This window comes from Cydia pomonella, chromosome 2, assembly GCF_033807575.1.
Source record: "Cydia pomonella isolate Wapato2018A chromosome 2, ilCydPomo1, whole genome shotgun sequence".
NCBI classification, from domain to species: domain Eukaryota; kingdom Metazoa; phylum Arthropoda; class Insecta; order Lepidoptera; family Tortricidae; genus Cydia; species Cydia pomonella.
In genome coordinates this window covers 6,499,548-6,522,045 of record NC_084704.1, presented here as the reverse complement: position 1 = coordinate 6,522,045, position 22,498 = coordinate 6,499,548, and the positions used below count along the sequence as shown (strand labels likewise).

Sequence of the window (22,498 nt, the reverse complement as noted above, 5' to 3'; positions counted from 1 at the left end):
GCATTAAAACACGAAAATAAAAACGTGCTCTCGACCTTTACAGCACATAGATTTGCTAGTTAGGAATGCGCGCCAACCCAGACACCTCACGATCGTTACTTAGGGCATTCATTGAGACTCCGATATGAAAACATTCATTAAAGCCCCATCATTTTTGTAGTATTATTTCGCCACGGTTCCTAAATCCAAAAGCAGGCAAGGGTACTAGTTTTTTTCAAATAGAGAAGCGAAATAAGACCTCATTAGGATTAGTTACTAAAAAATGTCGGTACAAGAACCGCCCGTACCTACTCCGACCGGGCAGTTACCTCGTGACCCAAGTCTAGGGACTTACACGGGCCTTGATCTTCTCGGCTTTCACCCATGAGATAAATCTATCAATAGCTCTGTTTATTATGACAGATTGGTCCCAATTGAGCGAAACATTATTTTCGAGATGTAAGACCGTAGCTAAGTGGTAGCTAAGATGATAAATATTTGTCGACAAAAGACAATCTAAAAGACAAAATACTACATTATTTAATCAATCAATAATTTTAACATTTAGCAATAAAATATATCTAAACATAAAACTAATTAAAAAATAGTGTTAAATAGTTAATCTAAAAGTGAAAATGTTTCTTAGAAAATAATGAATAGAATCAGGCCTTACTTTGCGGAAATTCACAGTAGTTAAAACAAAATATTAGTATTAACCCGTTATATTGTGTCCGAGTGCGGACTCCAGACCATCAACATTTCCAGCATCTCCTGATCCCTCGTAGGGAGGCGAAACACCTGTTGAGTTTTGTATTTTTGGTGGTGGTTTGTTATATTTATTTGCGTAGTTATTTTTGCGGTGGTTGGGTGGGAACATTAATTGCATGCAAAAAAATCCACAAGCAAGTATAAGGGGTTAGCACTAGTTTACTAGCACGGTATTATTTCGCGGATAAGCAAAGTCATATTTTTGTTATAAAAGATCAAGTGCCAGGAACCCGCTCGGCGGGCGCTCTGGTCGTAGTCGCTTTCCACTATAAAGCAGGAAAACGCTAAAATCGGCTACCCTTGTAGCGCTACGAACACGTTGGCAGTAAATGCGTTAATGCTTCTTAGATGCGAACAAACAGTCACGTAAGAAAATCATCTTTTTTTAGGGTTCCGTAGCCAAATGGCAAAAAACGGAACCCTTATAGATTCGTCATGTCCGTCTGTCTGTCCGATTCTGTCACAGCCACTTTTTTCCGAAACTATAAGAGCTATACTGTTCAAACTTAGTAAGTGGATGTATTCTATGAACCGCATTAAGATGTTCACACAAAAATAGAAAAAAAACAATAAATTTTGGGGGTTCCCCATACTTAGAACTGAAACTCAAAAAATCTTTTTTCATCAAACCCATACGTGTGGGGTATCTATGGATAGGTCTTCAAAAATGATATTGAGGTTTCTAATATAATTTTTTTCTAAAATGAATAGTTTGCGCGAGAGACACTTCCAAAGTGGTAAAATGTGTGTCCCCCCCCCCCCCCCCCCCCCCGTAACTTCTAAAATAACAGAATGAAAAAACTAAAAAAAATATATGATATACATTGTCATGCAAACTTCCACCGAAAATTGGTTTGAACGAGATCTAGTAAGTAGTTTTTTTTTTTAATACGTCATAAAATTAAAAAAAAAAATTTTTTATCAAACCCATACGTGTGGGGTATCTATGGATAGGTCTTCAAAAATGATATTTAGGTTTCTAATATCATTTTTTTCTAAACTGAATAGTTTGCGCGAGAGACACTTCCAAAGTGAAAAAATGTGTGTCCCCCCCCCCCCCCGTAACTTCTAAAATAACAGAATGAAAAATCTAAAAAAAATATATGATATACATTACCATGCAAACTTCCAGCGAAAATTGGTTTGAACGAGATCTAGTGAGTAGTTTTTTTTTTAATACATCATAAAATTTTAAAACAAAATTTTTTTCATTAAACCCATACGTGTGGATCTATGGATACACACACACTATGGATAGGTCTTCAAAAATGATATTTAGGTTTCTAATATCATTTTTTTCTAAACTGAATAGTTTGCGCGAGAGACACTTCCAAAATGGTAAAATGTGTGTCCAAAGTGGTAAAATGTTGATCAAGATCTAGCAAGTAGATTTTTTTTTAATACGTCTCAAATGGTACGGAACCCTTCATGCGCGAGTCCGACTCGCACTTGGCCGCTTTTTCTTCCTAGCGCTGCCCCAGTCTTATGTCACAGCTCGTGGGAGCCTGCGGCGGAAGCATGGTTGCATTTTTATCGCTTGTCACTATGCCTGTCACTTTCGCACTTATACCGCGTGGAACAGAATGAAGAACTTTTACAAAAACGGGGTATGGTTCACCCTAAGAGCTTTATTTTTTACCAATAAACTATGTTAATATTCTTTACCGTTTACGAGATAAATCTTATTAAACTTTAGTGCAAAAATCCGCCTGTTTCAACCCTAGCAAGTTGAGCGGGCAATGACCTCTTGAAAATAAGTTCAATGACCTTTAGTATCAAACATAAAAAAATGACAATTACATGTCACTGCAAAATAAATGACATATTGCCTATACATGTGTAGGAATTGACAGGACGAGATTGCCGATTATGAATAATAAACAAAAAGGTTAAACCAACCAAATTTTGCAATTATAGTTTGGCAAGGAAGTAACTCATTTCAACTAAAGACAAACAAAATCATACTGTCTCTTTATTTTCTAGTACCATTATTCTAAAAAAAGATATGTTGTTTAGAATGATGGTATTTTTTACGTTCTTATTAATTACTGACATTTGGTTTGCCGGACTACACTTATACTTGCTACTTAATTTTTGTTACAATTTTATAATTTATTGACAAGTTAATCTAATGTTTAAATTGTAAAATATCTTCGTCAAGAATATTTAAAAGAATAACAAAGCTATCATGTAGCGACGAACCTTTTTAAGACTTAATAATACTGGCCAGTTTTTTGCTTGACGATTGATTGAATACAGTTGACGTTGTCATTGGCAAAATATCTGATATGGTATTAAAATTATCTCAAAATGCCTCAATTGAATGCTAGAGGTTATTGAAATTTGCTTTTTTTGTACGCGGAGTGCAATTACAATGCCGCCGAAGCCTTACGCCAGTACCGAAACAGGTACCCACCACCCCATCCAACGGGGCATATGACAATTTTGCGTACTATTGATCGTGTTACCAACAATAGGAACATCGTACCACGAACAGGGCAGGACGACCAACGCGGTGGACGCTGCTGTGCGATTTGAAGAGAGGATACTGCGATACTTCGATCAAAATCCAAGAGCAAGTTCGAGACAGGTGGGCCGACATTTTGAAACGAATGATACAAAAATACTACGAATATTAAAACGTGCCGGCCGTCACCCGTACAAAATTCAAAAGGTTCAGGCTTTGCTTCCTAGAGACTGTCCTGTCCGGGAAGCATATTGTCGGTGGCTTTTGGAAAGGTTGGCGGACGATGGAGAGTTTCTCAAACGCGTAATTTGGACCGACGAAAGTTTGTTCACACGAAACGGAATGTGGAATCGGCATAACGAGCATGTCTATGCTGAAGAAAAACTGTTCGAATATCGTTATACAGGACACCAATATCGTTGGTCAGTGAACGTTTGGGCGGCAATTCACGGAAACACCATTATAGGGCCTGTGTTTTTACCACCAACTCTCAATAGAGTGGGATACATGAACCTCTTAGATACGGAGCTTTATGATTATCTCAAAGATTTGCCATTGGCCGAAAGACAACTTATCTGGTACCAACAAGATGGAGTACCAGCTCATTCCACGATGAAGTGTGACGTAAACTAACTGAACTTTTCGGGCGTCAGTGGATTGGTCCACGCCGTTGGCCACCTCCCAAGTAGCACAAAACTTTAAGACATGGCGGTACTTTTGAACATGGCATGTAAATTGTGTAAAACTGTTTTAGGTATGTGAAGTGATTGACATGTGTCATGTGCAAATGTAAATAGTAACTTTATAGCGGCAGGGTTGTCACCTATAATAAAACGTTTAATTGTTAATGTATTTTTGTTTTACTTAACCTAGCTTTAAAATGATAATAATTTGATTCAAAATTAATTAGATAACACTATACTTTCAGCAAATACCATAGTTAAGTGCCACCCTGTATACTTGTTAGAACGTAACAGGCATAAAAATGCAACCGTGTTACAGCAGCTGGGGTAACGTATTCTAAGCACAGCAGGATTTTCACTTGTTTAACTAAACATCGCAACTGTGTAACAAGTTATTTAATACCTAATTATTACTTTCTATAGCTTGCAATGCTAATAGCCAGGAACTAAGTATTTATAAAATACCTAATACTCATATTGTTACTAAATGATTAAAAAACACTTGTCATGATTTATTTATGTTTACATTTAAGATAGCAGTTAAATAATAATTATACCGTGACAACATTATTATGTTACCCCGATTAATACAGGGGTAGTTGGAAAAATAACATTATACTGAACACGATTTAACATTATGTCAAAACACGGTAGTTTTAGCAGGTGGTGGGGACACGGTAAATGTTGGACAGGCTCGTTCACTTGGGTTGAGGCTGTCAAAGAGGAAGCATCGTAATGAACTGGTTAGGTCAGAGTACCTGCAAGTATCCCGATTGCTGTAGTAGTAACAGTTTAGGGTAACCATGCAATAAGAAGCACCATACACTGGAGAGACAACATTGAGGAAAACAATGCTTATTTCTGAAGCAATTTTTTTTTACCAGAAAATAACTAATAACATAAAAACAAACATTAACACAAAAGAACTTAATACTACAATTTGAGAAAATTGATTTTTATTTTGACCGCTTTGACTAGGTAGGCAGGTAAGAAAACAGTATACTATACCCACCAATAAGTGTTTTATCGGCAGAAGTTACTAAAACAATTTCACTTAGACAAAATACGCGTCAGCGAAGACGATAATGTCAGTTTTATATGCCTTAATGGTGATATTATGGTTGTAATAAAACATTATTAAACTGTGCGGGACTCGTTTTGCCATAAAAGTGCTACAGGCAATATTATTACGTAGATGGCATTTCCTTATTACTTACATAGCTGGATTAGCTGGATATAGGTATTCCAATACTAATAAACAAACATATTTCTGTATATAAAATATTTTACATTTTTCGCAGCATCTAAGAGCGATATATCGATAAAACCATTAAATTAATGTTATGGTTTAACTTACGTATTTTTAGTTACACGTGCGACATGTTTCGAAGGGGATTGGTTCGCATTGAGTGCCGCGTAGGTTATATAAATACAATTACCAAAACAAGGTTACATAATTTAGAAATATTCGTTTAACAACGGAATAAGTCAACCATGGACCTAATATAATTACCTACCATTTGCATTCTATGATATTTTAACTATAGATATGGCATGACATAACAATTAAAATGCTTCCCACGTCGCGACAGCGCACACTGTCAATATTTTTATTAATTACATTGTTAAAATTGAGAATGCTAAAACCCTTCGTGTGTCGAATTCCCGCAGCGGGAAGGAAAAATATGGCCACGACTGTTGCCCACCATTTTGCACATTTTGCCGCATCTGTCAGGGGTTGGGCGGGCCAACACACCTTCGCCCAATTAAATACGGAGTAATGATGTTTCTATAAGCCTAAAAATTTGTTGACGATACTGACCAACTGTAGTATATCCTTGTCTAATGATCTCGCCTTGTTATATGTTAGAGCAATGCAGAACCACCAGAACCAATGTTTGATACTCAACTTTCCGTCAAGAGAGAGTACCTAAAAATGTCCCGCAGCGGGACACTAGCAGATGCGCCGACATTGCTTCCTGGCAGCAGCGGGAGAACAGCATATATCTAAGTATGTACATAATGGCGTCTGACACACGAAGGGGTAGTAAGTTTTTTTTTTAGTCTTGTACGATTTTCTTTAGTCTTGAACAAATACTTACGGTAAAATAACCTAAAATATTGTGTTTTTTTTTTGTAAAATCGTAATTTTGTAATAATTATCGAATCAGTCGATTTCAATCGAAGTGAAAAGCAAAGCTAGGCATAAATGTCAATTTTGATCCTCGACTATATTTTTCCTCGCTGCGGTCGGATCAATAAACCCTTGCGTGTATACCCTTGTACAATCTACTATATACTTGTCACATAAGGGAAATAAACCAGAGATAGATAATACTAGAAATTACCATTTCATAATTTAATGACATTTGTAATAGCAGAATCTGACAGCTTTACTATGACAACACAACATGGTCGCTATATCAAAGTCTGTAATTAAATAAAATCGTATTCAGCTCCCGTGTTCCGAGTCAATGTTTACTTTGTAACAGGACCTAATTGAGTTGGTACCTTTTTGACGAATGCTTTGGACGGTGGCCTTTTGTGCACTAATGAAATAAACAGGATCCTTTGAACTTGAAGGTCAAACACGAATCTAATCCTGGTCTATTGCATTTGTGTGGCCTTTATTTTATTTATTTATTGAAACTTGGGAAACGAACCGGCACAATAGTACAACACAGCCAAAACAGTTTTTATTTTTACTTATAAATAATAACATTTATGATTGCTCAAACAAGACTTAATTAACTTATTAGGTTACTAAGTTACTAAACGCATTTTATTTTTATATTAATGCATAACGTTACAGAAATAATAATATTGTACTGGTATAATAACATTTTTAACATTTTTGTCTACTTAGGTACATCGAATTTTTTTTTTTTATCGCAGATACCAACTGTTGGACAGACATCTGGTTTATATCAGGATATATGCCTTGACCTGACTGTCCAAGGCCCTAGATCACGCGGCCGCAGTAGGCCTAAGAAGCGCTGGCTGGACGTCGTGATAGCGGACATGGAAGAGAACAACCTTAGAAGAGAAGGCCGGACAAAGTGGAGAAGATTGAGTAGGAAAGCGGACCCTGGCGCTAAACCGGGAAAACGATAGGTTGACGAAGAATATTTCCAAGCTATGACGAGGAACTTATTTGTTGCATACGCTGTACGACACAATGGAGTAGTACATGGCCCATATTTTATTTTATGTTTAGCACCTCGCAAATTAGGTATAGATCGTGTCATCCACGATGACGCGCAGATTTGTCAAATCTAACCTTTAATCACATGACTATACGAGTCAAGGCACGCGTCTTCGTAAATGGCACTATCTATAAGAACTTAAGTCTTTTAGGCTCTCTACCCTACTAATTGTCTGTCTGTTGCCTCGGCACGCTTAAACCGCTGAACCGATTTAGATGAAATTTGGTATGGAAATATTTCAGATAGTTTGAGGCCTGAGGAAGGACATAGGATAGTTTTAACTATCATCATCATCATTCCACGTAAACAAAATCGTAAGCAGGAGCTAGTTTGTTGTAATATTGTTCTTGTACTAACCATAAAAAAAACTTAATTGAGTAGGTAATATTCTGAACATCTGCGACTCTTTTTAAAGACACGATTTTTTTGTCTAAATATTTTGGTAACTTAATTCGAGAGCCGGCGAAAGTCCTCAACTTTTTAATTGGTATAAAATCCCTGAACAATAAACCTGCTCCTGGGGATGCATTCTAATTTTTAAGAATATTATTTTGATATCATAGGTATAGCTTGATATTGGTTTGATGGTGTCCCTTAACCATTAAATATACTCTGCTGGGTAAACTTAATTAATAGAGGTTATATTTAACGAGTTTTATTTTTATTCAAAAAATAGCAGTCCTAGCTATAAAGATAGGTACACGGTGTGTTTTTCAATCCGTTAACTTCGGGGTATGACTAAGTAAATTTAAAAAAACTGAATGGCATAGTTAATTTTCAATATTTTTTTTTGTGATAAGTAAAAGCGTTGTTGTAAAATGTAATTCGAATATCGATCGTTTGAGATATTACTTGCGTTTAGTAGCAAACTCATACTAAACACTAGTACTTAAATATGTAAACAGGCTCTAAGGCAAGTGTATACGCTCGTAGGGGCTTTATCAGATAAATATAAGTCATAGATCTCCAAAATGGAGTTAATTAGAATACCGGTTTCTTTAAGAAAGTTACTTAATAATTTAAGCACAGATGCACCCTTGAAATGAACGGACTTGAAAAACACACGGTGTATAAAATTTTTAAATCTAATTGGTCAAAATGTTGCTAAGCCACAAATAAATGATGCAAACTAATAATTACTTGTGGCTTTCCATCAGGGAAGGGTCCTTCTGCTCCATGTGCATAGTGAAAGTTTCAGTATAACCTACATTACTATTTACTGCGTTACGAATATAGGAGTTAAATTAAAACGCCATGTCCATATACTCATAATACAAACATCATATTAGTGCAAGCGAGATTATTTCAAATTACGATCATATTTGTAAAATTCGAATGGGCCCCAGTAGTCTCTGGCGATGATTGATAACATTTACCAACCAGCTTAATATGACCTTGACATCAATTACAACTTCTTGTAATAGGAGATCACACTTATACTGGAAAAGTGACGTATGAAAAGAGATTGCACGTAGCGGAAATGAGAATGTTAAGATGGATGTGTGGTGTGACAAGAATGGATAGGATAAGGAATGAGTATATAAGAGGAAGCCTGAAAGTTGCACCCATAATAGATAAAGTAAGAGCGAATCGCCTAGCGTGGTATGGGCATGTGATGCGGAGGGATGAAAGTCATGTGACGAGAAAGGTATTACGAATGAATGTGGAGGGATGGAACGGGAGAGGAAAACCTAGAAAAAGGTGGATGGATTGTGTGAGAGATGACATGAAACGAACGCGAGTGAATGATGAGATGACGGGTGACAGAAAGATATGGAAGAAAAAGACATGCTGCGCCGACCCCAAATGAATGGGATAAGGGCAAGCGAATGATGATGACTTATACTGGAAAAACTGTATGAAATGGGAATAAGAGCAGTGACCTGAACTGAAACGACAAATGACAAGGCAATAAACAATGCTTTTGAAAGTTTTGAAAGCTTTCAGTGGACTGCAAAATTGTTTTTTTTTTTTTGGAAAATATAATAATTCAGCCTATATACATCCCCTTGCCGGGCACAGACCTCCTCTTATACGCGAGAGGGCTTGGGCTACAGTCCCCATGCTCCACGCTAGCCATATGCGGGTTGGGGATAACACATACACCTGTGAATTTCTTCGCAGTTGCAGGCAGCCGGGCTAGCACATGATTGGAGAGACTGTATCTCGCGGCGAGATAAACTACCAGTCCCTCTTTAATTAATATAGTTAGAAAAAGACGGGTAGTCAATCTCGCCGCGAGATACTGTCGCGCCAATCATGTGCTAGGCCTACAGAGCTCGGAAACCATTTTATTTTTCAAACCGGTTTCCTTCCATCACCCGGGAACGAAATGGATTTCGCATCCGTTTGCGGTTACCGGTTAATGAACTTTTGGGCTAATGAACGAAATAATATAACGGGTTTTGAATTATATTAACAGGTATTTCAATTTGGTTTCCTCGCGATGGCTTCCTTCACCGAAAAGCTAGTAATAAATATCAAAATGGTATTCCATCCATAACTTCCAAAAAGCTCATTAGTACGAGCAAGGATTTGAAACCACGACCTCCGGATTGAAAGTGGGACATCAGAGGGCCTACCGCGAACCACGTGTTACCTCTCTATCGTACTTGTAAAGTTAAATGTATAATATTATACATTTAAAAAAGCGCTGGTGGCCTAGCGGTAAGAGCGTGGGACTTGCAATCCGGAGGTCGCGGGTTCAAACCCCGGCTCGTACCAATGAGTTTTTCGGAAATTATGTACGAAGTATCATTTGATATTCACCAGTCGCTTTTTGGTGAACGAAAACATCGTGGGGAAACCAGGCTAATCCCAATAAGGCCTCTAGTTTACCCTCTGGGTTGAAAGGTCAGATGACAGTCGCTTTCGTAAAACTAGTGCCTACGCCAATTCCCGGGATTAGTTTCCAAGCGGACCCCAGGCTCTCCCATGAGCCGTGGCAAAATGCCGGGACAACACGAGGAGGAAGAAGAAGAAGTATAATACTCGTAAAATACATTTTAAAAAGATGACGATGGAATTAGGTTATGCTTTGAGTTTTACACTCCATGTAAAGTAATTAAGTACGGTAAATGTTCATTTACTTATAAAATTTCCTGTATTATACTTAGTTTTCTTTGAATATGAATGTAAATTAGTGAACATGAATGTAAATTAGTTTTAAAATATTTTATTTATTTATGTATGATTTATTAATTTAACTATGGAATGTATTATTAAGGAATTAAATGGCTTTAAAAAAAAGTTCGTTTTCTAAAGTAAAATAAAATAAATAAATAGGCAGGGTCACTAACCAAACCGTTCGTCAAGTAAGTAAGTAAATAATTACCATTATTTAATGCACCAAAACGAAAACAAATTTAAAAACAAATTTACAATGTAAATAAAAATAGCAACAAACGGTCTTAACTTAGATTCGATGTAGTGTCCTCCGTGCCCAGCGCCCCATTTCCAATGCAAAATGAACACACATACACACATACGTGTTCTTGGCAACAAATTTGTTACAGTAAACTTGATTTTATGTATAAAAAAGTTATTAAACTGTTTTTTTAGCGTTGGACTAGCCCGCGCTCATTTGCCAATTAGAATTATTTTTTCAGGTGGTTTTACTTACAATAGACAAAGAATTAGCCGTTCGGGGCCAACTACAAAACGAACGACAATAAGACCGCGGTTCACTTTTTTTAAGCAAGGCTTTTTAGCTTCTATTAATAATTGTTAGGTCCGTTTGTTCTCAAATTAGTTAACGCTGAAAATAAATGAACCCTCATTTATTTTAAACTCAGACTTTTTGTCTAAATTATACTTTTTTCTTGAAATTGATAATGAAACAAAACGTAATCATTAAGCGTAGTTATTTGTCTAGAATAAAAGTTAACGGACAGCAGATAGAAATAAATAGGTAAATTAAATTTATTACAATATTGTAATTACAAGACATATAATACAATAAGTGGGTGCCGTTCAATTTTAATACAAACTTTTAGCATAATTTCATTTAACTACTATTGAAACTCATAATAAACATTATGTAGGTATAAAAACAAAACACATAAAGTTGTTAATCATACAAAACTGACAGAATGCTCTATAACAGATTCGGGATATGTGTGTATGTAGTATCTTTCGGCCCAATTCGAACAATATTGTCTTATAAGATGTGATACGGTACCGATCTGTCAGTGTCAAAAACTCTTACACCAAAAACCTCTTCTCTTTAAAATTCTTTCAATTATTATTTCTTTAAATTTATTTTTCTCTTTAAAATTTATTTGTAGTTTTACATGTATGTAAAATGTACTATAATTGTTGGTGCAATAAAGAATATTTACTTACTAACCTCACGTATGACACTGACAGATCGGTATCGTATCGGAAACAAATCGAATTGTAGTAACTCGAATTGCCTTGTTACTCTTAACACATACGCTGCTCAACTGAGCTACTTCGCTACTTCGTAGCCTGTAGCTGATATATCTTATAAGCATTGTTCGAATTAGGCCGTTTATCTTCAACAATGAACTAAGAGCCAGTATGTGGACAAGATCGCTATAGATAGATCGTGTCATTGACCAAGACGCGTGCATTGACTCGTGTTTCCATGTCATTAAAGGTTAGATTTGACAAATCTGTACGTCATCGTGGACACGAACTATATAGCCGGGTGGATGAGGACAGCGTACGAGCGATGACTGTTAGACCGCGAGCCAGGATAAGATTCCCATAACCAATCGCCTCCCGGCCGAAAACTCGTGTAGTGGTTAAACGTATGATGAACCCTCGTGGACGTCAGCTGCCGCTCCGTTGGTGGGTTTAGGAATGGCAGCAACCGAAACACGTAAAACAAAAAATATAGTCATCGCCTCCCATTAGTTAAAAAAATTGTCAGCCGGTTATATTGCGGTGGTAAAACACCAGCTGGTCGCATGAACATGTAAAAAATAAGCGCTATACCTTCTTATGATAGCAATAACAAATGATGAAACTTTGCATGTAGCATTTCATCAGGCGTTAACGCCTGAAAAACCATCAACGGATTACGCAATTTACCCATTACGCATACTTTGCCGCACATAAAGTGGTAAGGCGCATATTTTTTACATGTTCATTTTATAGCTAACGGCCTTTCCACCGCGATACAACCGGGTGACGGTTTTTTTAATTTAAAACAGCATCTAAACTATCATCTGACAAAGTATCAGCCGGGAGGCGATGACTGACGAAATATGCTCCTGGCCCGCGGTCTATGTGGGGATCCTTAGCAAAGCCCAACTGGGGAAGTACCTCCACCTTACAGAAAACCGCAGCCAAATAACACTTGACCTTACTCATAGTGTTGTGTTCCTGCCGGTGAGTAAGGTTGCCAGAGCTCAGCGAGGGGGGTGGGGTTAGGGTCGGCAACGCGCATGTAACGCCTCTGGAGTTGCAGGTGTACATAGGCTACGGAGACTGCTTACCATCCGGCAGGCCGTATGCTTGTTTGCCACCGACGTAGTATAAAAAAAAAAAAGACCTGCACATAGCTTAGGACGTTATTTAACTGATATTACGCATATTTAGTCACCGGGAAAAGTTATTAAAGTATGTAAATCAACAATATAACTCCCGTGCCGAATTCTAAATACTAGGACCGAAAAAACACCACAATTCATTTTGATGCGACCCAACACGGCCCTCTCATTTATTTACACACGCTGGATCCTTAAAGCTCTTTTGAATTAATCGACATCATTCGAGGATAAAACCAGTCTAAAATCCTGTGTTTTATTTTGTCGATGTAAACACTCTATATGGACGAGGAACAAATTATGAAGTATAGGTAATATTTTTTAAATATTCATACAAATAATGGCCAATATTCTAGCATAAACTCCAGATTTCCAAAGTAAATATGTTTTTTTTTTTGTAAGTACGCACCTTATAGTGAAGAATATCAACACTGAATATTTTTCGGTAAGTGCAATGGCTGTTCTTCGAAGACGTAAATAAATTAGATACAAAATGACGTATGACGTTTTGACGTACCTATTTCATAATAAATAAAATGCTAAGAAATCTTGAACAGAATTATCTACTACCTAAGGTTTGGAAAAATGTATGCGTCTGCAATGTTTATCAAGGTTATCTTGATAAGTCGGGTTTGAGTAGTGAGTACGTAAAAAAAGATATACCAAAGTATACGTAGTCGCGTTTCTAACGCAGCTAAAAGACCTTGCTATTTCTTATTATTTCAATGCGGTTCTTTGATTATAAGGTTTGGCAAAAACACGTACGGTCATACCCCCTTAATCATAATCGTCTACTAAAGTTGACAAGCCGCTAACAATCATTTGTCCCTTTCCGACGTATTGGTATGATGGAAAGGGACAAACGATTGTTAGCGGCTTGTCAACTTTAGTAGAAGTTTATGAATAAGGGAGATAGACTTTAATTTTTGACCCATTCGTTGTTCAAGCTAATTAAATTTGGTTGTCCATACTGTCGGGACTCCCGACCAGTCTGGTCGCATAACAACTTTTGTCATATTTTTAACTGTCACAACACTTTATGCATAAAATTGTAAGTCATAAAAATCTTTAGTCAAAATTTTTCCTGAGAATAACTGGGTTTTTCTCATAAATTAGTTATGTCATAATTTTTATAGTCATAAATTTAATTCGCATAAAATTTTAGGTTAGGTAAATATATGACAACTGCTATGCATGTCATCAAATATTATGGCTAAAAATTAATGACACAATATAATATGACTTTTCATTTGTATGCGCAATGATGATATGACACAAGTTGTTACATGTATATGTGTACTTATCAAAGATATCACTTAAACTTTTATGCAACTCAATATGGACCCCATACTAACGACAATCCATCTCCAATGTGAAGTAAACCCAAATGGCTCATGAAGTCCGTGGCTGTGGCCTAAATTCGGCTTTTTGTAATTTCGCCTTAAATCATAATTCTCCCATAAATTGTGTCATGCGATTCATGAGCCTTTTTGGATTTAGAATAACAGGTAACAATTCTCAACCAATTATCGTGAAATTCTGTGAGCAGGTTTGATAATTAAATAGATTTTTTTGTCGTTTTTTTTTTTCAAAATGGCGGAGCTTTATTCAGTTTTAAGTTATGCTCGCGAGGTCTGCAGCTCACAGAGCCACTAGTTTTTTTTTAAATATTTTTACACAGCTCTTTGTATAGTGAATTTAATCTATATCTACTTCTAAGTCAAATTATTATTTTAATAATTTATTTGGGCGATGTTAGGCTCCAACGGCGAAATTAGAATTCCCTACAATGTATACTTTTGCCAACCCTGAATTTGAATGAATGGCAACATTGATGACGTAGTTTTATAATCCCACTTACCAAGCGCAAAGTCACAAGACGGCCCAAAGAAGACGTGAGCGCAATCATTGTAGGCGTCTATAGCCTCGATGACTGCGTAGGCGGAGTCGCAGTCCTCCACGTCGTAGCTCATGTACTCGAACTTCACCCAGTCCGGAAAGGCCTGCTTGACGACCTCTTGCTGCAGCGCCAACTCAATAGCGGGCTCCACCTGAAAACATTTACTACTTATGCGAGGCCGTAAAGGAAACCTAAAAAAACGTTTTCATCACACTTGCGCAAAAAGCGTGCTATGTCACGCGAGTGCAGCTGGAACTAGAGTCCATTTTAATCCAACGTGAGTTATAGCTTTTTATTATTATTATATTGTTAACTCATACGAACCAAGTAGGTTATAAGTAATGTACTTGATTAGAGTCAATATACCTAAATGAATTTTACCTTGAAAATACTGACGTTTGTAATATTTATGCTTAAAATATTTTTACACCATTTTCAATCGGTACTAATTGCCGGGTAGGCGCCTTCAATGCCTAACTTGTCAAAAATTACAATATGGCGGACGAATGTCTGAAATGTCACCGTATCTAAGAAATGTTTCATTTAAAATTTTGTTCTATATTCGGAAGTATGATAAAAACAGTATCTATTTGTAAGAATATTGCAAACTGGAGTTTTTAATGCACTCTAGCCTGCGGCTGTCGTGAATCTCGTTTGCAATATTTCACTTACCCCCTCGTTGCACAATGTACTATTACAGTTCAGCTAAACCAACTTCAATTTCACATCGCAATAAAAATACTGCTTCCTAAAATTGTAATAAAACCTACATTGTTTTTTAAATGAGGCGTTTTAAGTATTAGGTATGACTAGCGTGAATAAGCAATCATCATAAACGTTGAACCAACTAACGAACAAAATGAACCATGTGCAGATTTAAAATGATATAGAAAATCTTTTCCAGCTCGTATGTGAAACCAAGCTCTTTATCATTAATGATAAAGAGGTTGCAATATACGTAATCTCTTTTGCGACTAAATTATCGCAAAATATAGATATAATTATAATAAAGGTATGGATATAGGTACCTTATCCTTTATCTAGTATGAAGTACCAACTGGATTATTTTGAAATATATATATATATTGTAGACCTTTATATAAGCAATAACGTAACAAAGAACTGTTGGTGTCGCTTTTCTAGAAAGCAAGAAAAAATACTGAACTTTTAATTCCTATATTTATTATAGATTTTTTAAAGAAAAATAAAATATTATTAAAATAATATTTGAGTAACTATATAGAGATTACCGTACCAAAAGTTTACGTAAATCGCATTAGCCAGTGTGGGATTTTTTTATTATTTATAAAAGGTTAAATAAAATGACGACCTGTTTGGCCTAGTGGGTACCCTGCCTACGAAGCTGATGGTCACGGGTTCAAATCCTGGTAAAGGCATTTATTCGTGTGATGAGCATGGATATTTGTTCCTGAGTCATGCGTGTTTTCTATGTATTTAAGTATTTATAAATATTTATATATTATATATTATATCGTTGTCTAAGTACCCTCAACACAAGCCTTGTTGAGCTTACTATGGGAGTTACTCAATTTGTGTAATAATGTCCTATAATTTTTTTTTATCATCGCTCAGAAAATAACAGAGATAGGAAGCTGAAACTTACGAGAAATAATACTTACCATGAGGGCTCTCAATAAAAAAAAATACTGTAAACATTTCGTGGAAGGGCCGCTTTTTCGTGAAATCACGGCTATGCTCTTTGTCTACGAATTTGTATAGCTCTTCATGCATCTTGTATAATATGAAGGCTGCCAACGCGGCGTTTAATTTTAAGTGATGAATAGGTACAGTCGAGTTCATAAATATGTACACATTGTTTCTCCTTATTGCAATAAATTAAGGTCAAAAAATGTACACATATTTATGAACTCGACTGTACTGTGAGGTATACAAGTGTGACTTGATTAACGCGCGAGAAAAATTCTAGGACGTAGATATAGTTCAATAGAAATTGCAAAAAATGTAAGGTTGGGTAAGACGAACATAGTCTATTTTGCTCGGGGCAAGACAAACAGTATGAGGATTCCATACAAGTGTTTGTCTTGTCACGGTGATAGTTTTACCCCACCTTACCTTAGGTATATGAACATTAATTTTATTTAATATAATTTAATGATTTCCTAGTAACTAGTGAGTCACTTCTAAAGAACAACCATGTTTTTAACAATATCCATTTACTTGGTGTATTTTAATTTAGGGTTCACATTCATGTTAAGTTAAAAAGCTAATAGGTAACATTTGCAAGAAATACACATATGTTGTTTACTTTTTAGTAGCTTACATTGTCTAAACAGATAGCGTATTTAAGGTCCATGACATTTTCAGTTGCTAGAATTTCCCCAAGGGGCTGGTTTCTTTCACTTTTGGTATAATGGAAATGGCAACTTGAAATTAGAGCCGTTTGTCGTCAGTTTCTTACCCAGAATAGTGTTCTCAACGTTCTCGTAAAAGCAAAAAACTACTAAAGTATATTTTTATAAGTAGCTCTTAGAGTGCAGTTTTATGAACCTTTTAGAGTGCAGAGAGATGCATGTCCTTTTTATGCTCACATGACAATAAACTGATTTCGATTTAATATTCGCGGTGCAACTCGCTCGCACCAATACGTATACAAACGGTCTGTCGCACAATCGTTCATCGCATGCTTATAAATCGAAGTTTAAAGACGCACTCAATACAGTCTAAATAAAATACGCAACGTGAAATTATTCTGCGATTTTGTGCCTGATTGTGATTATTTATGACTTAATTCGTAACTACTGTTATATGTAAAATAGTTCATTATGATATAAATTCAAATTAGGAACAGGTTTTATCGCATACAAACAAATTACGAGAAAAACCAGCATTGGCATCATGGTTTCATTTTTATCGCTTATTACGTTACTATGCCCGTCACTTTTCTACTTACATACTTGTTAGAACGTGACAGGCATGGTGACAAATAATAAAAAGCCGACCATATTAGCCCTACTGATGTTTTATCACTAACGAGCTTAGATATTGTAATATTGAAGTCCATTAGGAAGTTAGGTACTAAACTTTTAGATCGTAGCTTTAAATGAATATTATTCATCGTATTTGAGAAAGTCAAAACATTGGTCTTTAGATAATAACTAGAGGATGGTAGTCTCAGGAGTCATACATTTTGATTTTGGTACCTACCAGCATTCGAACTTTAAAAATTACAACTTGATTCGATATTGATTTGTCAACTTTTTTTTATTCTTTATTCATTAATTCAGGTATACATTAATTGACTGCCCGTAATAAAGATTGCATTACAGAAAGTAGACTAAAGCAATCATCACCTACTTACCATCGTCAATGAAGCGTAATACGACGTATTCCGCGGCAGCAACAAAGCTGCCCTAACAGCGCAGTGCCCTTGCTCATCGCAAAGGTTCTCACACGACCTCTCCTTCGGCTCTTCCCCTCTACAATTACTAGCTCCAACACCACACGACACACACAACAGCACTAGCACTATATACCACGCCATGTTAAACTTCCGTATCACTAAGATCAATCACTGAAGCACTTCGCTTATCACATTTTGATGCACTTTCGATATCACTGTATCGTTCAGCATCTGAAACAAAATAAAAAAAAGTTTGTCAAAATTTTACTGAAGAACTGTAGTTAGACTGATACCGAAGTAAGGTTAAAAATTGAAAGCTTTTTGTCGTACCACGACTTCGGAGTTTGTAATATTTAGCGGGTTTGGATTTGATATATGCTGAACTTATATAGCGCTTTAAGCTGACATTCGGATGGCTACTGCAACATTGCTGCTGCGGCCTTGACGCGGGCGCTGTCACTGTACATGTCCTTGATAAAATGAGCGATGTTCGTATCCGCATTAGACTACGCGTATGCTGTGACCCAGGCGACGTAGTTCCACGTAGCGCAGGGCAAAGCAGATTCTGTAAAGTATGGAACGTCCTTTAGCTATGCACGGTGCGGCGCAAGGCCGTTCTATACTTTACAAAATCTGCTCTGCCCCGCGTTGCGAGGTGCTGCGTCGCCGGCACCTTAGCATAAGCTTAGCCTTAGTGCCGCGATCAGAACGTTCACTCCAGCACTGATTTGATCCAATAAATTGATGCAGACGGGCCGCGTCAACGTGGCAGTAGTACTGCCGTAACAGTAATGCGGCTGCAGTTACCATCCGAACGTCACGGTAAAATATTGACGTCTGAAATTGTAATAGCCATTTTTATTATTCATCCAAATTCTAAGGGTTATTTTGATTATTGGTTCGATAATAACACTCCTTGCTATTCTAATGGTTCTTCATAAATATTTTTCTCAGAAGTCGCCTTTTTTATTTATAACTATTAATAACCTAACCTATTAAACCTTTAAGTCTAAGGAGAGACTTTGCCTCCTTGTGTGTGTTCTACCGCTTGTACAATGGGCTGTGCTCTGAAGAATTGTTTGACATGATGCCAACGGCCGCTTTCTATCACCGCACCGCTCGCCGTCGGCAGGGTGTTCATCCCCACACCCTAGAACCTAAATGGTCGCGTACTGTGCGGTTTAAGAGGAATTTCCTCCCGTGAACGCTTCGGCTGTGGAATGAGCTTCCTGCCGAGGTTTTCCCGAGGGGCTACAGTATGGGGTTCTTCAAAAAAGGAGTGTACAGGTTTTTAAAGGGTCGGCAACGCGCATGTGATGCCTCTGGTGTTGCAGGCGTCCATAGGCTACGGTGACTGCTTACCATCAGGCGGGCCGTATGCTTGTTTGCCACCGTCGTGGTATAAAAAAAAAAGATATTATGACCCACAAGATAAGCTTCGTTACTATCATTGTCTTATAATATTTATCATTTTTATCTAAGTTAACATTTTTCTTCCACGGCTTCTACCTATAACTATTCACTGATACTAAGACCCCAGCTTTACGTACAAGTCGTACACCCAATGTTGATTTAGTATATTTTTGGCACCGATACATTCCGAGGGATAAACTACGTCCATCAGCTCGTTGACGGACGCACGGACATTACACATGTGCTATCACGTTTAGATTAGTTGGTGAAAAATATACACGTGGGTGGTTGAAGACTAAGTATCAATTACGTAATACGAGTGTATCAATTTAAAAGTTATAGGTACTTACATACATATCATATTAGAAATTGCTTAGGTACAAGGAGCGTTCCACGAATGTATCTACCGGTGTCCAGTAAAAACCTGAGTTTTGTGTGACAAAACGTCTAAAAATTAAAATAAATTGTACTACACAAAATAATGTCTGTGCAATGCTTCACAGTAGCTATGTTCACAACTGTGGCGGCACCAGATAAACTGCGAAAAGCGATTTAAGTACGACGTTGACGAGTCTTGCCAGGCGAACGATAATTGTCGTACACGTACGATAACTTGAGTTCCGGTACGTTACGTTCCAAAGAGCATTATCGTAGCGTACGCAAAAGTACGATAATTTCAGCCCTCGGACGATGCCATCAAAAAGTCTAGTTTTTGAAGCAAAATATGAAACTTTCTTTGAGAAATAGGCTAAAACTAACACCTTGTGGGTGTTCGGCTCCTTAGTTTACGTCAAAAATATCGTAATTTCCTGTAAACCGTTTGGATCTGCTTTTGGCGCAATTAAGACGTAAATTGCGTTTTTGTTTGATTATACATTGGACATGTAACCTTATTTTGCAAGAAATTTTGGGCGTAGTGCCTTTTTGATGGGCGTACGATCATTTTTTCATCGGTACGATAATTTTGACCCTCAACTACGATAATTCTCTTCCGCTCACCTGGCAACACTGGTTGACGTAATTTATAATTATAACGTTTACTACCCTCGTCGCATGCGATGACGGAGTCTTCGCAAAACTAATATCCGCTTTCGTTAACCACCTTCGTGAAACCATCACTGACCGTTCAGACAGATCCCTTAAAATAGTAAAGGACTGGTTAAGATAGAGAATCATTATTTCTACAGTTCGTGCCGCTATAATTTGTAGCTATTCGCGTGACACGGCACAGATTTAAACATTATTTTGGATAATAACAAATATATTATATTATTTACCGCAATACCTGGCTCCTAGCTTAATCGGTAGTGACCCTACCTCTGAAGCAGAAGGTCCCGGTGCCCGGGTCGAATCCTGGTAAGGGCTTTTCTTTGATTTATTTGTGTGTTTGTCACAGATATTTGTTCCTGAGTTATGGACGTTCTCCATGTATTTAAGTGTTTATTTATATATATTGTGGTACTAAACCCACAACCCAAGTGTTATTGAAGTTACTGTGAAACTAGATATGTAGATTCACGGTATCATGATAATATTTAAAATTCCTGAGGGTGTTTTGCCGTCAATGGATGAGAGACATTTTTTCAAAAAAATAACCGGAGTTCAATAAAAAAAATGTTCAATACAAATTAAACTGAGTTCTTTAACACGGAATATATTATATTATTAGATAAAGATAAAGATAGTTTATTATTCAAGTAGGCATATTACAATGCGCTTATGAACGTCAAATAAAGTTGACTAAGTTATCCCACGGCATTCTACCTTCATAAGTATAAAATGTAAGGTTTTCCTCGTGAAAAATAATGATTCTATAAATATAATAATAGCACAATTGGAATAGAACAAAGCTCGAAATCTCAGGAATAGTCGTGAAATTTGGTATTTATGTTAATTAAAGGCCCCTTTTTCATGTCCACACCATTTGACATTTGGGGACCTCGAGGAATCGCAGCCATCTTAGAAAATGTGTATTTTCCTGGAGAAATTCGCGTTTTACTCTAAATCTACGTTATCTAGGAAAATATAGTGAAAGACAACATTAAAGCTTAATTAATTCTACATAAAAAAGTCCAAACCAAGTAGTAAATAAAGTACCAAATTTCAGGACTGTTCAATAGATTTCAAGGTTTGTTCTATTCCGATTGTGCTATAACCTCAGTAAATGAAAACGTCGGTGGAAATAAGGAAAAGATAAACTATTAACGTAAGAATTTCTCCCGGATAAAAACAGGAAAGCGAAAAATAACTAAGAACACGTCCAAGCCTAATAGACACATCTGGGGTATTATTTCCATTGCTTGGTAAAAACCACTATTACACTATAGTTATTTTTAAACTTCATTAGATTATTTTGTGCTTTAATTTGATTTTGTTGAATTGCATTCGGTATCGACCCTAAAAATGATTTTAAAATTTACGATTCAAATTTACGCATAATAAGCTACCCATCATATTAGTGATGTCACTAGACTAAATCGTTGAAATATAAATAATACGGCAATACAAAATTATATATTTATAGGAACCTTATAGTACTGATTAACTTTGTTTAGCTCAAGAAAATTAACCCGAATATGGGCAAACAGAGGAAATAGTTCGTGTAGTTTTGTAAATTGGTACAATTATACCTTGTGGTGTCCAGGTGAACATAATACTAAATGTCCTCGAGGATGGGGGTTGTGCTGACGTTGTAGGGGGGACCTCCCCCCCCTCCCTTTTTCAGATTTTTGCTCATATGTCAAATATCTACTGGCTATACCAATTTTCGAAACTACACGAATTATTTCATCTGATTTTATTCATTTTCTTGATCTACATAGTTTTCTAATGATAAAATTGCATGCACATACAAAAAAACACTGTCGGATTAGGTTACAGACCCCAGGCTCCCCAAGTGAGCATTAGCAAAACGCTGGGATAATGCTAGGATTTTATCAAACATGCAATTAAATATTAATATTATGTTCTTCATATTAAGCTGGGCACTATCATGTTTCGGGCGCGGCTAGACGAGAAGTGTTTAATCAAAATTCATACAAAATTGCAGAGCACGGTATAAAAGATACAGCCCTATAAAGTTTTTTTTTTATCAGGATCAGGATAATTTATTTAGTCATGCAAAAATCATTAGGACATGAAACAATGTCATCATTTATTTATTTGTTTCATTGCAGGTTGAGAA

The 22,498-nt window shown here is 36.6% G+C and overlaps 1 protein-coding gene across 1 annotated transcript in view; it reads right to left on the bottom strand.

Annotated features, from left to right (window-relative positions):
• The window catches only part of LOC133532507 (atrial natriuretic peptide receptor 1), a 365,542-nt gene that overhangs the window by 293,979 nt on the left and 49,065 nt on the right, over positions 1-22,498 (bottom strand). Inside the window, exons 2-3 of the mRNA XM_061871235.1 lie at positions 17,860-18,132; positions 14,481-14,670 (exon numbers count right to left, since the gene is read on the bottom strand). Of these exons, the coding sequence (XP_061727219.1) occupies positions 14,481-14,670; positions 17,860-18,042 (373 nt within the window). The 5' untranslated portion in view covers positions 18,043-18,132. The remainder of the gene's footprint in view (positions 1-14,480; positions 14,671-17,859; positions 18,133-22,498) is intronic.